At 47.2% G+C, this 14,837-nt stretch overlaps 1 protein-coding gene across 6 annotated transcripts in view; it reads right to left on the reverse strand.

Annotated features, from left to right (window-relative positions):
• The window catches only part of SH3PXD2A (SH3 and PX domains 2A), a 1,212,758-nt gene that overhangs the window by 126,332 nt on the left and 1,071,589 nt on the right, over window positions 1–14,837 (reverse strand). For 5 of the 6 annotated variants that reach the window (XM_069611721.1, XM_069611718.1, XM_069611722.1 and 2 more), the window contains one exon: window positions 11,401–11,484. The exons of the other annotated variant lie outside the window; for it this stretch is intronic. In XM_069611721.1, coding sequence (XP_069467822.1) covers window positions 11,401–11,484 — 84 coding nt within the window. The remainder of the gene's footprint in view (window positions 1–11,400; window positions 11,485–14,837) is intronic. 6 annotated transcript variants of the gene reach the window in all.

Raw genomic sequence — 14,837 nt, forward strand, 5'->3', positions numbered from 1 at the left:
TTCTGGGTTGTAATAATCGCATTCTGAGAGAGTGAGTTCTGAGTGTGGCGAGTTTGTGCAGTGTTCTAGCCCAGAGGCCTGTGTTTTCAGGGCTATAATAATCGCATTCTGAGAGAGTGGGTTCTGAGTGTGACGAGTTTGTGCAGCATTCTAGCCCAGAGGCCTGTATTTCCAGGGCTGTCATAATCGCATTCTGGGAGCATGGGTTCTGAGTGTGACAAGTTTGTGCCGCATTCTAGCCCAGAGGCCTGTGTTTTCTGGCCTGTAATAATCGCATTCTGAGAGAGTGAGTTCCGAGTGTGACGAGTTTGTGCAGTGTTCTAGCCCAGAGGCCTGTGTTTTCAGGGCTGTAATAATCGCATTCTGGGAGAGTGGGTTCTTGGTGTGACGAGTTTGTGCCACGTTCTAGCCCAGGGGCTTGTGTTTTCTGGCCTGTAATTTTCGCATTCTGAGAGAGTGGGTTCTGAGTGTGCCGCATTCTAGCCCAGAGGCCTGTGTTTTCTGGCCTGTAATAATCGCATTCTGAGAGAGTGAGTTCCGAGTGTGACGAGTTTGTGCAGTGTTCTAGCCCAGAGGCCTGTGTTTTCAGGGCTGTAATAATCGCATTCTGGGAGAGTGGGTTCTTGCTGTGACGAGTTTGTGCCACGTTCTAGCCCAGGGGCTTGTGTTTTCTGGCCTGTAATTTTCGCATTCTGAGAGAGTGGGTTCTGAGTGTGCCGCATTCTAGCCCAGAGGCCTGTGTTTTCTGGGCTGTAATAATCGCATTCTGAGAGAGTGGGTTCTGAGTGTGACGAGTGTGTGCAGTGTTCTAGCCCAGAGGCCTGTGTTTTCTGGGATGTAATAATCGAGCACAGGCATGTGTACGGCTAATAATCGTCCATTCCCATGGCGATTTTAAGCAGCTGCCGATGAAAGTAAGCATTTGCAATGCCAACAGTTTTAGCTTTTGTGTAGGCATGGGAAAGGCATTTGCCAGCACTGCCGTAGTGGTATAAACTGTCCAACAATGGTAGTAGCCGCAAAATGGTGTGAGTACCTGGCAATACAATAGCAGTGCCTGGCAACTGCCTAATACTTATACACAACACAAAACTGTTAGGGTTGCCAATGCTTGTTTTTAACAGGATTTCAGCGAAGGACATGCAGAGTGCTTATAAATCGAGTGGCTGAAGGCAGACCTGGCTAGGACATTTGTATTAACCCTGTAGCATGTTTACAGCTCCAATTAAGTTATTAACTCTCAGAAAGGTGCTTTGAAAAAACCATGGCAGGCACTTCTAACACAATGTTTGATGATGAGGCGTGAAAGAGCTAGCTCAAAGAGATGCTTGGATGATATGTTTTGGGCAGGGAAGGGCATAACGTGGGTGGGAATGGACATGGGGATTAGCGTTGGCATTGGCAGTTAATGGATGGGTAAAAAACAAACGTCACCTACAAGCTTCGTGTCCCTCCTCCTATGCCATTTCTCCACAGCTTTACTCTAATGAAAACGTTTTGGCTTATAAGTGGTGCTGTAGCGCCACCTGATAGCCAAAAAAAAAAAAACGAACAACGGGATGACAGAATCAACTTCTGGTAAAAGAGTAGGTTGGTGTGAAAGCGAAGCGCAGGTTATTGAGCTCTTTTTGCGAGAGACGGTGGGTCTAAAGCGGGTGGCCACTGGGAAAAAAATGAACCTGCGCCTGCAGGATCCAGAACCATGAATTTCGATTATTATTGGTGGAGTTAGGCAGAGATGAGAACATCTCTGCCCAAATCCTGCAAAAAAGAATTGAAATTCTGGTTTTGGAGCCTGTAGACCCAAGTTAATTTTGGATGCATGCATACATTCCCGGATTGGGTGCAGACACTTTGCGACCACTTTGCAGACCCCAGCATTCGTGTGAGTGATACCGTTTTTAGTTTATTGTTTGGCCTTATTCAGTTTAACACATTGAAAACCTTAAGCCAATATCAACATAAAATACATAAAAGTCACAAAGAAAAAATGCTATTTTTTTTTTGCTCAACTTAAAACAGCACAACAGAAAAAGGTAGTCTACACACCACATCCCATCTTCACAAGCTTTCTTGGTATGGATCTTTCCTCATTCCTTATTCAGTCCGTGTCCTTTTTTTAGATATTTCTTCAATCTTCCTAAAAATCACAATTAACAATCTAACCAAAGCTAAGCCAATGGTTATTTTCTCTCCTTCTAGAAAGGCCTGCCCCCATATCACAATTTCTCTATTTGTAGTTAATTTTGCAATATCTCCCAGACATATTTCTCTCTCGTCTATTAGGCCTTTACCTTCTAAAGTTAAATGTTGCAGCGATTCCACTGCATTTGGATTAGAGCAGACTCTACAATTTAACATCCCACCTTGTTTCGATCTCCTCTGTAGTACTTCCCCAGTTGGTAAAAAAAAGAATACACTTCGCATTGTTACAAGCAGAGGTAGCAGGGTCATGCCAATGGCTACTAAAGTAAAATGGGATTTGGGGACTTGCTCTCTTGCGCTGAAAATGTGAGAGTGCAACCCCTCTTCAAAGCTCCCCCGCACAGAGGCAGCGGTCACTGAGGCAGCGCACTGTGATGTACTCAAAATGAAAACCAGCTGCTGGGTCGTCAAACATAAGGGTCCACTCTAATCACTTCCAGAGGACACTGCTAATCTTCCAAGGGAAATCTAAAATAGTGTTGTGCTCCCACTCCCCAGCACATGTAAAACATGAAAAGGCAGGAGTCTGCGCACCACCAGCATGGCTGAGCTTCAGCTGCTGCTCAGCTGTCATCGGACTGCGCGGGACACCACATGCGAGTCCAAGAGCTGAGCGCGTACGGGACGGAACGCGTCCAGTAAGTCCAAGACCTGCAACACGAAGGAAATAGGCAAGTCGCTGCAGCAGATCCACCCTGGGTCTGCTGGAGGGTCTTCTGGGTCACAGTGGGTAATTGGGCATTTGAGCAGACTCCTGGGCTACAGGCTGCCCACTTCGCTGGCCTGGTCAAGGAGAGGTCTATCCAGAGCCTCCCTCTGTATCAGTGGCTCTCGGCGGGCCTCTTTCAGCTGTTGGTTATCGGCCTCACTACCTCCCGGAGAATGGTAGCCGTCCACGCCAGGGACGTCATTTCACCAAAATGCCAGGGGTAGCGAAAGTGACATCACACGACCCTTGACCCCTGGTGACATCACAGGAAGTGATATTTGACCCCACCCCAAAGTGCTATCGCGGGATGTGATGGAATGCGACCTTTCACCCGTTGACAAAACAGGAAGTGCTATCACATAGCATTGTACACTACAAAAAATAAGGTTACGATATCGCTATAATGTGATGTACATTTCATACAAGAATGGATCGCCATATGTATCATTATGATCAGTGTGTATAGGCCCGTATTACCAAATTACTGTGAATGCAAGCAGACGTCCATGACCAAATGATAATGATCTGTTATTATATAGCACTTACGCTTAAGCGCTTTATATAGAAAAAATATACACCCAATATCACCCAACCTGTGTTGGTACTCATTTATCGACCTCAGAAGGATGAAAGGCTGAGTTGAGGCATTTAAGAACAGACTAAAATCAGTGACTCACCCCCTGAAGTGTGCCTGAAATAAACCTTTAATGAGTCTAGTAGTTATTGTGTAGAATTCCAGAAAGACACATTATTTGGTATTCCTATTCTTTCTTATTTAGAGTCAGTGCTGAAAGTGTTAGACTTGTGTCACTCCCTTTCTTCTTTTTTTTAAGGGGCTTTAACAAGAAAGCCAGCCACTCTAGAACTAAAGAGCCACATGGTCACAGCCCATGAGCTTGCATTACAAAAAAAAAAAGAAGAGGTCGTAAGGGAGACCTCAGAGGTCGCAGTTGCGACCTCTGGTGACCCCTAAATGACGTCCCTGGTCCACGCTGCTCTCCATCATTTCCAAGGACACTAGTTTACGGATCAGTGGGAGTAGCCTACAGCTGCACCGAGATCGATTTGGCCACCATCATTGGCGGCTACTTGCTGCACGGCATGTTCCCAGCCACTCCCGAGGCTTGTCTTAACCTCAGGGTGTGGTCTGCGTCATTCACTGCCCTTTGTTTGTCGATGCCACTGTATCAATGGTGGGTCCTCCTGTTGTCTTGGTTTATTGCTATTTACTGTATTTGTGTGTGCCCCGAATATTTTCTTAATATTCGAGTGCCAAGAGAGTCCCCCAATTTCAGGTAAAACAATTCCCCGGTGACATTTTAATAACAGGATCAGTATTGAATGGACTTCTGGAGTATACCATTCAAGTAGATCGCAGGTAGGTTAGAAGCGGGACCGAGGGCCATCAAAGAGGTGCCTGCGGTGAAGCCACGAAGGGATCTGCCAGGACGTTCATCCGTGAATCGGACAGGGAAGGATGGAGAGAAAATGACCCCATGATATCAATACAGTAGGAAAGGTGAGCATATTGCTGTGCAGATATACAGGGGCAGGCAACCTGTGGCTCACCAGATATGTTGCTCCATCAATCTCAGGATCTCTTCCCATGGGCTACACTGGCTAGAGCTAATGGCAGCTTAAGACCAAAACATCTGGTGAGTGAAGACGCCGCCATGGCCCTATAAGAGCGGCGACATTAGGGGCTGCCTTGTGGGCCTTGATTGCTGGCGAGGACCTTCCGGGAGGGGCAAGGACCTTCCGGGAGGGGCAAGGAGAGGGAGAAGAAGGTGAAGGGCATCTCCCGTACATGCATTGAATTGTGCAAATAACCCTGGGACAGCTCAGACAGCTAGCAAGCCAAACAGGCAGCTGGCGGGTCAGCAGTGCTGCATGGGTCAAGGTCATGGTAACCGATTATAGTGGATGTAAAACACGTGTGGTCCCCGTCTTGATTTCGGCGATTTTTTTTGTATGATGTAATGTGTGTTTCATTAAGACATGGATCTTACGGGTGCATCCCTATTGCAACGTTACTACCTTTGTTCAAGAACGAAAGATCTGGAGAGAAGATGTGTCACAGAAGGCTCGGAACTATTCTAATAGAGTTTGTTCTGCAAGAGTGTGTGACAGGTGCGTAAGAACGGCATAATCACTCAAAACAGCTCTGGGCCTGACACAAGAGTCCATAATGGAGACATTTCAGTTTGAGACCAGTCGTTATTGGTCAAACACAAAAACAACGACCCACACGCTGTGTGCCTCACTGCAATTTAACAGCGTCCTAGAGACTGGTTATATTTGAGACTCTGCCCCAAGGTGCGAGATCCTATGGATAGTTAAGCCAGAGATCCCTGTAGTAGAGGGAGGGCAAGGGCAGAGCTTGCGACTAAGTAAGTAATTCTGGAGTTGATCTCGATTTTCTTGCACAGAATTGAGAATGACCCAGATTATTTATAACAAGTTGAAGAAGGTTTTTGGAAACTCTGCCATAGCCCAACTAAGTTTATATTTCAAGAAAACTTTATACGTGACTTTTTTGTTCCTTCTCATCTCGACTTCCTGCCAGGCGTTGCCGTACGGAGGGACTTCAAAGCAAATGTGGTCTGATGGACCCCCTAAAAAGAAAACGCATCCTTCTGCCTTAGTCTAATGGAATCAATCTATCGCCGGCTTTAACGGGGAGAAACATTGCCAAATGGCGGCAAGGAACACGACCTGATCAAAAAGTAAGGGAAAAACATCAGGAAAGGAGGAGGAGGCAATCGGGTGGAAGTAATATATACCACCACCCTCGCGCTGGAGGAAATTACCAAAATCCTGTAAATTCCAGCCAAGTAAAAATATGTTTTTTGCACTTAATGCACATTAAGGACTCCCTGACCCATCACTAGAAGTTCTGCCTATTTGCACCCTGCAGCTAGAGAACAGGAAGCATGCAACTATTACTAGACAATATGTTACCAGACTAGTGAGTGTTGTACACTATCCTCTTCAGTCTGAAGAGGGTTCAGCAGAACTTAGTAATTTAAGAACCATCTCAGCCCAATTCCAGCGCACATTCTGTTTCTTAATCAGCCACACAGCTGACATAGAATAACCGGATAATCAGTCGAAAGCTATAATTTATGTCCCGCTCCCTTCTAAAAATGTCGGATGGCTGGCTGGCTGGGGCTGCTAGCATCTTGGTGACCACAAAATACATTTCTTTCAGGCTTGTTTCCGCTCTGTCAGCAATCTCTTTTTTACACTCTTCCTCCTGGAAAATGCTCCTCTTTCCAGAAGGCATTGAATTAATACTTCGTGGACTGTGTGCCAACAGTCCCGGAGAAGATTCAGTTTCTTATAGCCTAGTTAGGTACTTGCTGATGCTGAACAAATGGAGCTAAAAGTGCAGATTCGTTCTTTTTTGTGAACAAGCTGCACCCAAGTTTCCAATTCGGCTTGCTCCAGAAAGCCAGAGCTTCATAGGGCAACCAGGACCTCTCGAGGCCTATGCGGTCATGCTGTCTGATACTCGGCACAGCCATGGTCTCTTCCATAAATACCAGGCATCGCTGCCTCTTAGTCTATTCCGAGTCATTATTAGAAAGTCAGAACTTGCCAAGCTCTGGAGGGAGCCAAGGTGGGCTCTGCAAAAATCGAGGAAACAGTTCGCAAGAGCTGGAGCACTCTTGCGCTGCCGCGCTTCGAGTGCCTGAACACTTCACTCTTTCTGGGCATGCAGGATTTTGGTCTTCAGGCTTTTTAAATCAGGAGAGAGAAACGGAGTTAACGGAAGCCATGTTTCCGCTTCCATGTGCATGCTGCCAAACATTATGGTACCTCCTCAGCCGGATCCTATATGAAAGAAACAAGAGCGCAGTGTAAGCGTCAATGAGAGAAGATAGCACCCCTCACGCCCGTCTTTCAACCCCGTTTGGATGATCATTTCCCTGGGGTCTTGCATTGTCAGCTTAAGTCAAGGATTCTGAATATTTTAAGTCGCATGAAAATATTGCAAGCTATATCGCACAAGACGTTGCTGCCGGGATGGTTGGAATTAGTCACTAGTCGCTGTCTTAAAGGAATGGTCGTCTCCACAATAAGCCGCCTTTCATTGTGGTGGGGCTTCTCGTCTTCCGCTGGATTTTCTTTAGTGCTCAGTTGGTCAGATCTGAGGAGGTTACCATTTCATGTCCTCCTACCACGGGTTCAGGGGATCCAGTATTTGGGATCTGTGGTCATGCAGGATTCTTCTTTTCCAGTAATTTCTTATCTGGGTGTCGGGGGATGAGTTGCATTTTTGTTTCCGCCTGTTCCATGTACGAGCTGGTGTCCACCTCAGCGGCAGCAGTGTGTTCAAGGCTGTCTCTCCCAGCTCTAGCTCTTGCAGGACACTGCTCAATGCACCCTTGGTTGGGGGAGACCATCTCTTGGCAGTTCAGGGGTGTTTCTTTTCAGGCCACCCTGTTCTTCGAGGTTAAGTGGCTAGCCATCCCTTGCAAAGCATTGTCGCCCCTCAGTGGGTCTGATGACATCCAGACCCAGGTACTTAATTTCCTGATATGTATGTATTGACCACGCCACTCCTTCATTGCTCAGGCACTCTCCTGAACAGCCATTGGAAAGTCTACTGTCCAATAGTTATTCTGAAAATCGTTTGCTCTCTTGAACGGGTTTCTAGAAGCTCATATTATTCAAGTGTGACGTGTGGTTGCAGGTCTAAGCGTATCTGTCAAAGACTTGGCAATCCCTCATTAAGTAACGCTGTGACGAGGAAGAGCTATGAAGTGGGAATGCGATTACACACTGGTCATTTCCATTGCTTGTACTCGTCCCAGTCTAGTACTCCCTATCCCTTCCAATATGAGAATGATAGGTCAGGTAAGCAAGCAATGCCTCACCGCTGCATGCTTATTACTGCCGCACCGTGAACTCTCCACACCACACGGATGGATGTCTCCAGAACACGAGTGTGCCTTTCATTTTCTACCATGGAACCTTTGGCCACAGGAGGTACAATTTGCGATAAAACACGTGATGAGGGAAACAAAAGAAAAACAAACTTATTTAAATAATGGGGTTGAGTTTGGAGAGGGTAATGGATTCAAGGTCCATAAGGTTGGCATGGAAAACGTAATACTGTCTGACGACATGATGCCTTTGTGTATTGTGACACACACACAACAATTCCTTTCATTTGGGTTCATTAGCACAAACCTTTACATGGCTAGCTTTCATTTCCGTTCGCTAAACAGCCCACCCACACACACCCACACACCCACACACACACACACACCCACACACACCCACACACACCCACACACACACACACACACACACACACACACACACACACACCCAACATTAAATTGAACCTAAAGGTGAGTTTTTCCTTCATGTTCTTGTGCTGTGATTGGATCCACTTTATGGGTTTAAAATGGTCAAATTCGATCGAGTAAGACAGTGTGGATTCACGGGGGTATCAATGGGATCAGGCGGGTATCAATGGGATCACGCGGGTATCAATGGGATCAGGCGGGTATCAATGGGATCAGGCGGGTATCAATGGGATATCCATGGGATCAGGCGGGTATCAATGGGATCAGGCGGGTATCAATGGGATCAGGCGGGTATCCATGGGATCAGGCGGGTATCCATGGGATCAGGCGGGTATCAATGGGATCAGGCAGGTATCAATGGGATATCCATGGGATCAGGCGGGTATCAATGGGATCAGGCGGGTATCCATGGGATCAGGCGGGTATCCAGGGGATCAGGCGGGTATCAATGGGATCAGGCAGGAATAGGCGTCAGTTTGCACATTGTTTTATAGGATGCTGCGAATATTCTTTACACCTTCTTTAATTCCTGATTATGTTTTTATGCAGTGAACAATAAAATAGGGTTTATAGTAGGAGTTTCATGTTCAGGTTTCTCTGTACACGGAGGTGGCACGGGGGTGGGGTGGGGGTGTGTGTGCGCAGAGGTGGGGTGGGGGTGGGGTGGTGTGGGGGTGTGTGTGCGCAGAGGTGGCACGGGGGTGGGGTGGTGTGGGGGTGTGTGTGCGCAGAGGTGGCACAGGGGTGGGGTGGTGTGGGGGTGTGTGTGCGCAGAGGTGGCACGGGGGTGGGGTGGGGGTGTGTGCGCAGAGGTGGCACGGGGGTGGGGTGGTGTGGGGTGTGTGCGCAGAGGTGGGGTGGGGGTGGGGTGGTGTGGGGGTGTGTGTGCGCAGAGGTGGCACGGGGGTGGGGTGGTGTGGGGGTGTGTGTGCGCAGAGGTGGCACGGGGGTGGGGTGGTGTGGGGGTGTGTGTGCGCAGAGGTGGCATGGGGGTGGTGTGTGGTTGGGTGTGGTGTGTGTGTGTGCACACAGAGGTGGGGTGGGTGTGGCGGGTGGCGGTGTGTTAGGATCGCCCCTCAGTGGATCGCCATTGAGTGGCACTCGTCCCGCATTCCCTCTCGTTAGTAGCTGATAACCTTTTACATATAGCATAACTGTTTCCTTAGAGATTCTAAATGATGCGGCACTTCAGTCTGCCCTCGGGATAGCATGCATTATTCACTGAATTGGCCCGCATTTTTGTAACAATAATGCTTCCTACCCAAGCCTTATCTTGCTTACTCTCCTCTACAAGCTTCGGCAATTATGGTCCATGCACGGCAAAGGTTTGTTTCCTCTACCTTCTTGACCTTGAACCCTCTCAACTAATCCCATTGCCCCGAAGACCTCTCTACCAAAATTACCAAGACAATCATAATAACTTTGGCATACTACAACCAGCACAACAAGCGCATAGGACCCTAATATTAAATTCAACAGCCAGTCTACCACTTCGATCTCAGTCAACCCTTCGGCCACGTATGTGCATCACTACCATCCAGGAGCCAACCGCAGGTCTATGGACAACCTGGCACTGTTTCCCCGTGTGTGTTCATATAATACGGTGGTACTGCTGCATACCAACAGAACTCATTCTACACTCACTGAGAAAAGCATATTGAAACCACACCAATGATAAGTTATATCCAAGCATCTAACTAAATAAGCAAATACATACCGCAGTCCAGACTCCAATGAAGGCCTGAGGGTCTGAAACCGATTTCCACTTAAATATATGCCTAATATTCCCCCTCCAGTCCAGAAGTGTCTCCGCTCTTTCACTGTACGTTTCTTACGTTTCCATTGATTGGGATTATTGTTCAGGTGCGATAATTTTTATTTATTTTCCTCTCTGGATCACTATTTCTAGAGAGGTGGCCATCTCCCAGATAGGATCTAGCTCTCCAGAACTGTGGCACAACCCGTTCCCAGATTGGCTCTCAGCACCCAGAACAGGAATTTACTTTTTTTCAAGATAGAGTCATACCCCCAGAACTGCCACAAAACTAACCCCCAGGTGGACTTTCAGCTCCAGACTTAGGACCCAACCCCACCATCTGGAGCAATTACCGGTCGATTCCGAGGTTGGAGGGACCGGTAATTCCCCATTCAACAGGGCCATTCCCCATTCCAATTTGAGACCCCATAGGGCTCTATGGGAAGGGGGAAGCGGCAATAACGGTACCGCAAATTGCGGTACCGTTATTGACCCCGGTGTCCCTTTGCGGGTCCCGTCCTTAACGCCTACAAAAATCAGGCTTTAAGGAAGGACCCGCAAAGGGAACTCGTAGTAGGGCGGTAAGGGATTACCGGCACCGGTGCCCTTACTGGTGCCGGTAATCCCTTACCGCCCACCTTGTAATGAGACCCAATATCTTAATAGCTACCAAATCATTCAGAACAGTGCTGTATGGATCATTAGGCAAAAGTCCAGATCACATCAGTGTCTCCAGAAGAGAACTGCACTGGTTGAAAATAAAAGACAGGGTCCAATTCAAAGCACTGACACTGGTGCATAGATGCATTTTTGGAAAACCACCAGCATACTTAATATCCAAAATTAGCATCTATGTACCAGGCAGAAAGCTTAGACCTACCGACCTAGGTAAGATCAGGGTAGCCCCGCACAAATGAAAACTGGGCTCAGATAAATCCTTCCCCAGCTTAGTTGCAGACGTATGGAACAACCTCCCCACCAACATAAGACTGGAGGCGAATTATTTGCGCTTTCGCAAACAACTGAAAATCCACATCTTCAGTTAAGTTTCCACTCCCCTTACCAGCCACCGCGTATCTAGTATCTGTATGTCTCGTTATCTGTTCTAGTCCTTGTCCGTTCTTTTTTATGTTCTTGTCTCTGCGCCCCAAAGCTTGCGAGCTACCGGCGCATTACAAATAAACAAATAAATAAATAAAACAACTAAGAACCAGCTATCTCACACGCAGACCCTCAAAAATAAAAACATGACAATGAAATTATGAAGACAATTAGAAGAGAGAAGGTGAAAGGAAATGCCAGAAGTAGTTTAAAAAAAGAAAAAAAACAACAAGGGAGGTTGAGGGACTCCTCAGAGCCATCCTTTGCAGAGATGTACACACGTGACTGTGCCATGGAACTCAATTCACCTCGACTCTGCTGCCTGCTGACCATGCCACCCAGCGTCCATCGCCGGTCCAGGCGCCGCAGGTGAGCTTTGCGTCTCTTAGTAACTGGCGGGAAACATGGAGGAAAGCAACCAAAAACAAAAAAAAAGAAAGAAAGATGATAGGAAGATGGAGAAGAAAAAATAAAACATGAAAATTAGATGAACAACCAAGCATGGTAACCTAAAGGATTACATGGAACATGATTTGTGTGTGTGTGTGTGTGTGTGTGTGTGTGTAACACAGGCAACAGGTCAACCTTTCAAGATCTCGAGACAAGAGCGACAGCGAAAACAACAGCGTTTATGCAGCGAAGCCCTGGTGCTCTTTGAAAAACATGTGCTAATTTGCCGCACATGATCCAAGGGGGGGGCGGAGAGGGGCACTCCATATGTTTCTATCACTAGACCAAATAAATAAAGACTTGTCCTCCAATTCCTTTTAAATTTATGAACAGACGAGTCCTGGAGCTGCCAAGTGTGTTGCAAACCAAATGCTTGGCTTCCAAAAATAAATGATGTTGAGTAACTATCAAACCGCCAGATCCCCATTAAAGGCACTGCACATGCTGTGTCCTCTCTGGGAATGCTGGTGTCGCCAGTCAGTCCCGGGGCCTCTCTGCTCTTATAAGGTGGAACAGGCTGTATATGGACTTACTCCAGTACTCGTGGCTAGCATGACAGTCAACACAAGAGCTGCTTCCAAACAATGAAAAAACCACAAATGTAGCAATTTCACGTGCCCTGTTGCACATCGTGTGCATACTGAGAAAGTGGGCCTTTTTAGTCCATTAAACATATTATATATGTATATATAACAATGTTGCAATATAAGACAAAGGCAATATGCCACGGAGCACAAATGAAAGCTTAGCAGATACAATGCAATGGTCAGTGGCTCTGGACGAGAGGGTGGACTTCCCGGAATAACCACAGCGTGGCGCTACAGTCGCTAGCTGACATGGCCCATTATACTCTCACATTTCAGGTAGGAAGGGTTCTTCATGCTTTTTGAACCCAGCATAACATGGATGACATTTGCCAAAGATGCTCCGGTCACGGTGAAACACGAATGTGGTTGTCTGAATCTTGAGCGCTTTCACTCTTGGGTTGATAAAGCTATGTATAAAATAGCACTGCTCTACAAGTCAAAAACAATGGTACATGCAGCAAACATGTATGCTTTTCAGCTGACTTGCACACCCAGAATGCATTGTTCAGTGTCTCTGAAGTGCAGATGAGCTTCCAGGGTTGGCCACTGGGTGGTGCTGTGGCTTATTAGCTGGCAATATATATACTAACACCTGCAGGGCTGGGGGTCAGCACATTAAAATGGTCTTTATCCTTGCATGTCCAGCCACTCATTTGCACTGATAGTACCAGGGACCTCCAGCAAAACGATAGCAAATTCCCTGGGCCAGGGGTACTCTAGAACATTAACAAATGTTCACTTTGTGTAAATAGAAAACAAGAAAACTTGCAATCTGTTCATTGTAATTATGCATATGTTTTGAATAGTCAAATGTTCTGTGTTGCCAGACAGAGAGACAAAGAAAGCGAAAGAGACGCAGAGATGGAAAGCAGGGGGGGGGGGGGTGAGTAATGTCAGCTTGCTTTATTGATGTACCTTTCTGCATAGTTTAGACATAGAGACTAATAAAATGGGGAAGACCGTGGACTAAAATGGCATCCTCTTTGATGATCAAAAGTGTTCGAGAGCTGCCAGAGTGATGGAATTCCTCCCATTTGCCAACATTCCACTTTCTAGACAGAGACCACCAGAAAGAGCGGACCTCTCTACTGCCCTCTTTTCACCATATGGCACATTCCTCCCTAAAGATAAGGGGCATAATAGCCACCATTACTCACTAAAAATAGGCAAATACTCCCCAGAAATAAGAAATGGGAGTAAAAATACTCCGAACAAATAACTAGGATAAAGACAGAACCTTCTATGAAGTGGCCACATACAGCCTCATCAGAAGCAAAAAAGCATCTTCCAATTTGCAGAAGAGTTTGGATTATAAAAGGATATCGGTTTAAGAGTTACCATAAATCTAGATTTCCCTTAGTATCATTGGTAATGGAATTACTTTAAACTCCCTAAAAAAAATCATTTTACTCTCGACGTCAAAAGAATAGGGAGTAAAATACACCCACTCCCCAATCGTATCTGGGGCCCTGTGCACAGCCAACCACGGCAAATAATCCAAAGGTGATTCCTTTGAGGATGGATAGGAGTGCGAGACATTGCCCGGACGTCACCACCTCGCTTCTCTCGAATCGGAGGCAGAAGTTATAAATGGACTTCGTCGAGTCCACTACAAAGAGGACCACCTGTAGTGTCCTCGGTGATCAGCCTTGCCCGTTTTCCTACTTTTATTCTACTTCGGTTACGTTACCTAGAAAATAATCTGGTCTCGCCCGCCATTCCAGATACATATAAGTAACACCCAAATCTCAAATGTACCCCAATAAAATGAACGTGTTCATGCGTGAATGATGCAGCAAGTGACTCTGGTTATATACATCATTAGTACCCGGTGAGAGTCAAGCAGAATGCAACACGCATTCTGATTGGCTCTCGCCGGGTCCTTACCCGGCCGAGAATGCTTCGATTCTCGGCCGGGACTCCAGCTGCCTTGTCCTCGGCGGGGGTGCGTGGCAGCCCCTCAGCCAATGAGGAGGCTTGAAGCGGGGCCATCCCCGCTCCGAGCCGCCCCACGGCTGAGAGGCTGCCTCCGCCCCCCGCTGGGGACTCGGGTAAACTTTTTTTTCCCTTCCCTCCCTCCTCCCTACCCCACCCCACTTACCTTCTTGCCCCTGCGTCCCTGGTGGGGGACGATGGCAGCCTCCAGCAGTGTGGAGACTCTGCGCCTTCACACAGCTGGAGGGTTCCATCGCCCCCTGGCAGGGACGAAGGTACGTTTTTTTTTTGTTTGCTTCGCTCGGGCCTATAACTATGGGCCCTGGGGCATTACCTGAGTCGGTAATGCCCCTGCCGCTCGGGTCATATTGCTTAATTAGGAAATTCCCCTTTCCCTTCACCTTGACCCAAACATTTGGCCGAGGGCAGATTCTGGCCATAACAGCAAATAACATGGGTGTCCTGTTTGACTCTGAGCTCACCTTCTGGTTCCTGCTAAATGCTGCAGTCAAGAAAACCAATCAGCAATTGCCTGGCCTCAATAAATGCCGCCTCCAATCGGGCAAGAGTGGAAGAACTCAGGAAAGAAAGAAACCATGAAGCACGAGAAAAAAAGAGAGAAAAGACAAAGAGTACAAATGAACGAAGCAGGACTGGAGAAGAATGGAGCTCTAGAGTGGCAACAACGTGTGAAGAAATATGTAACTAGATGTTTGTGGGTGAATGAGTGAGAACAATAGCGAGAGATATGGGGGGCAACGGGAGCAGTCACT

Source organism: Ambystoma mexicanum, chromosome 8, assembly GCF_040938575.1.
Source record: "Ambystoma mexicanum isolate Mex_15411 chromosome 8, UKY_AmexF1_1, whole genome shotgun sequence".
Lineage (NCBI taxonomy): Eukaryota > Metazoa > Chordata > Amphibia > Caudata > Ambystomatidae > Ambystoma > Ambystoma mexicanum.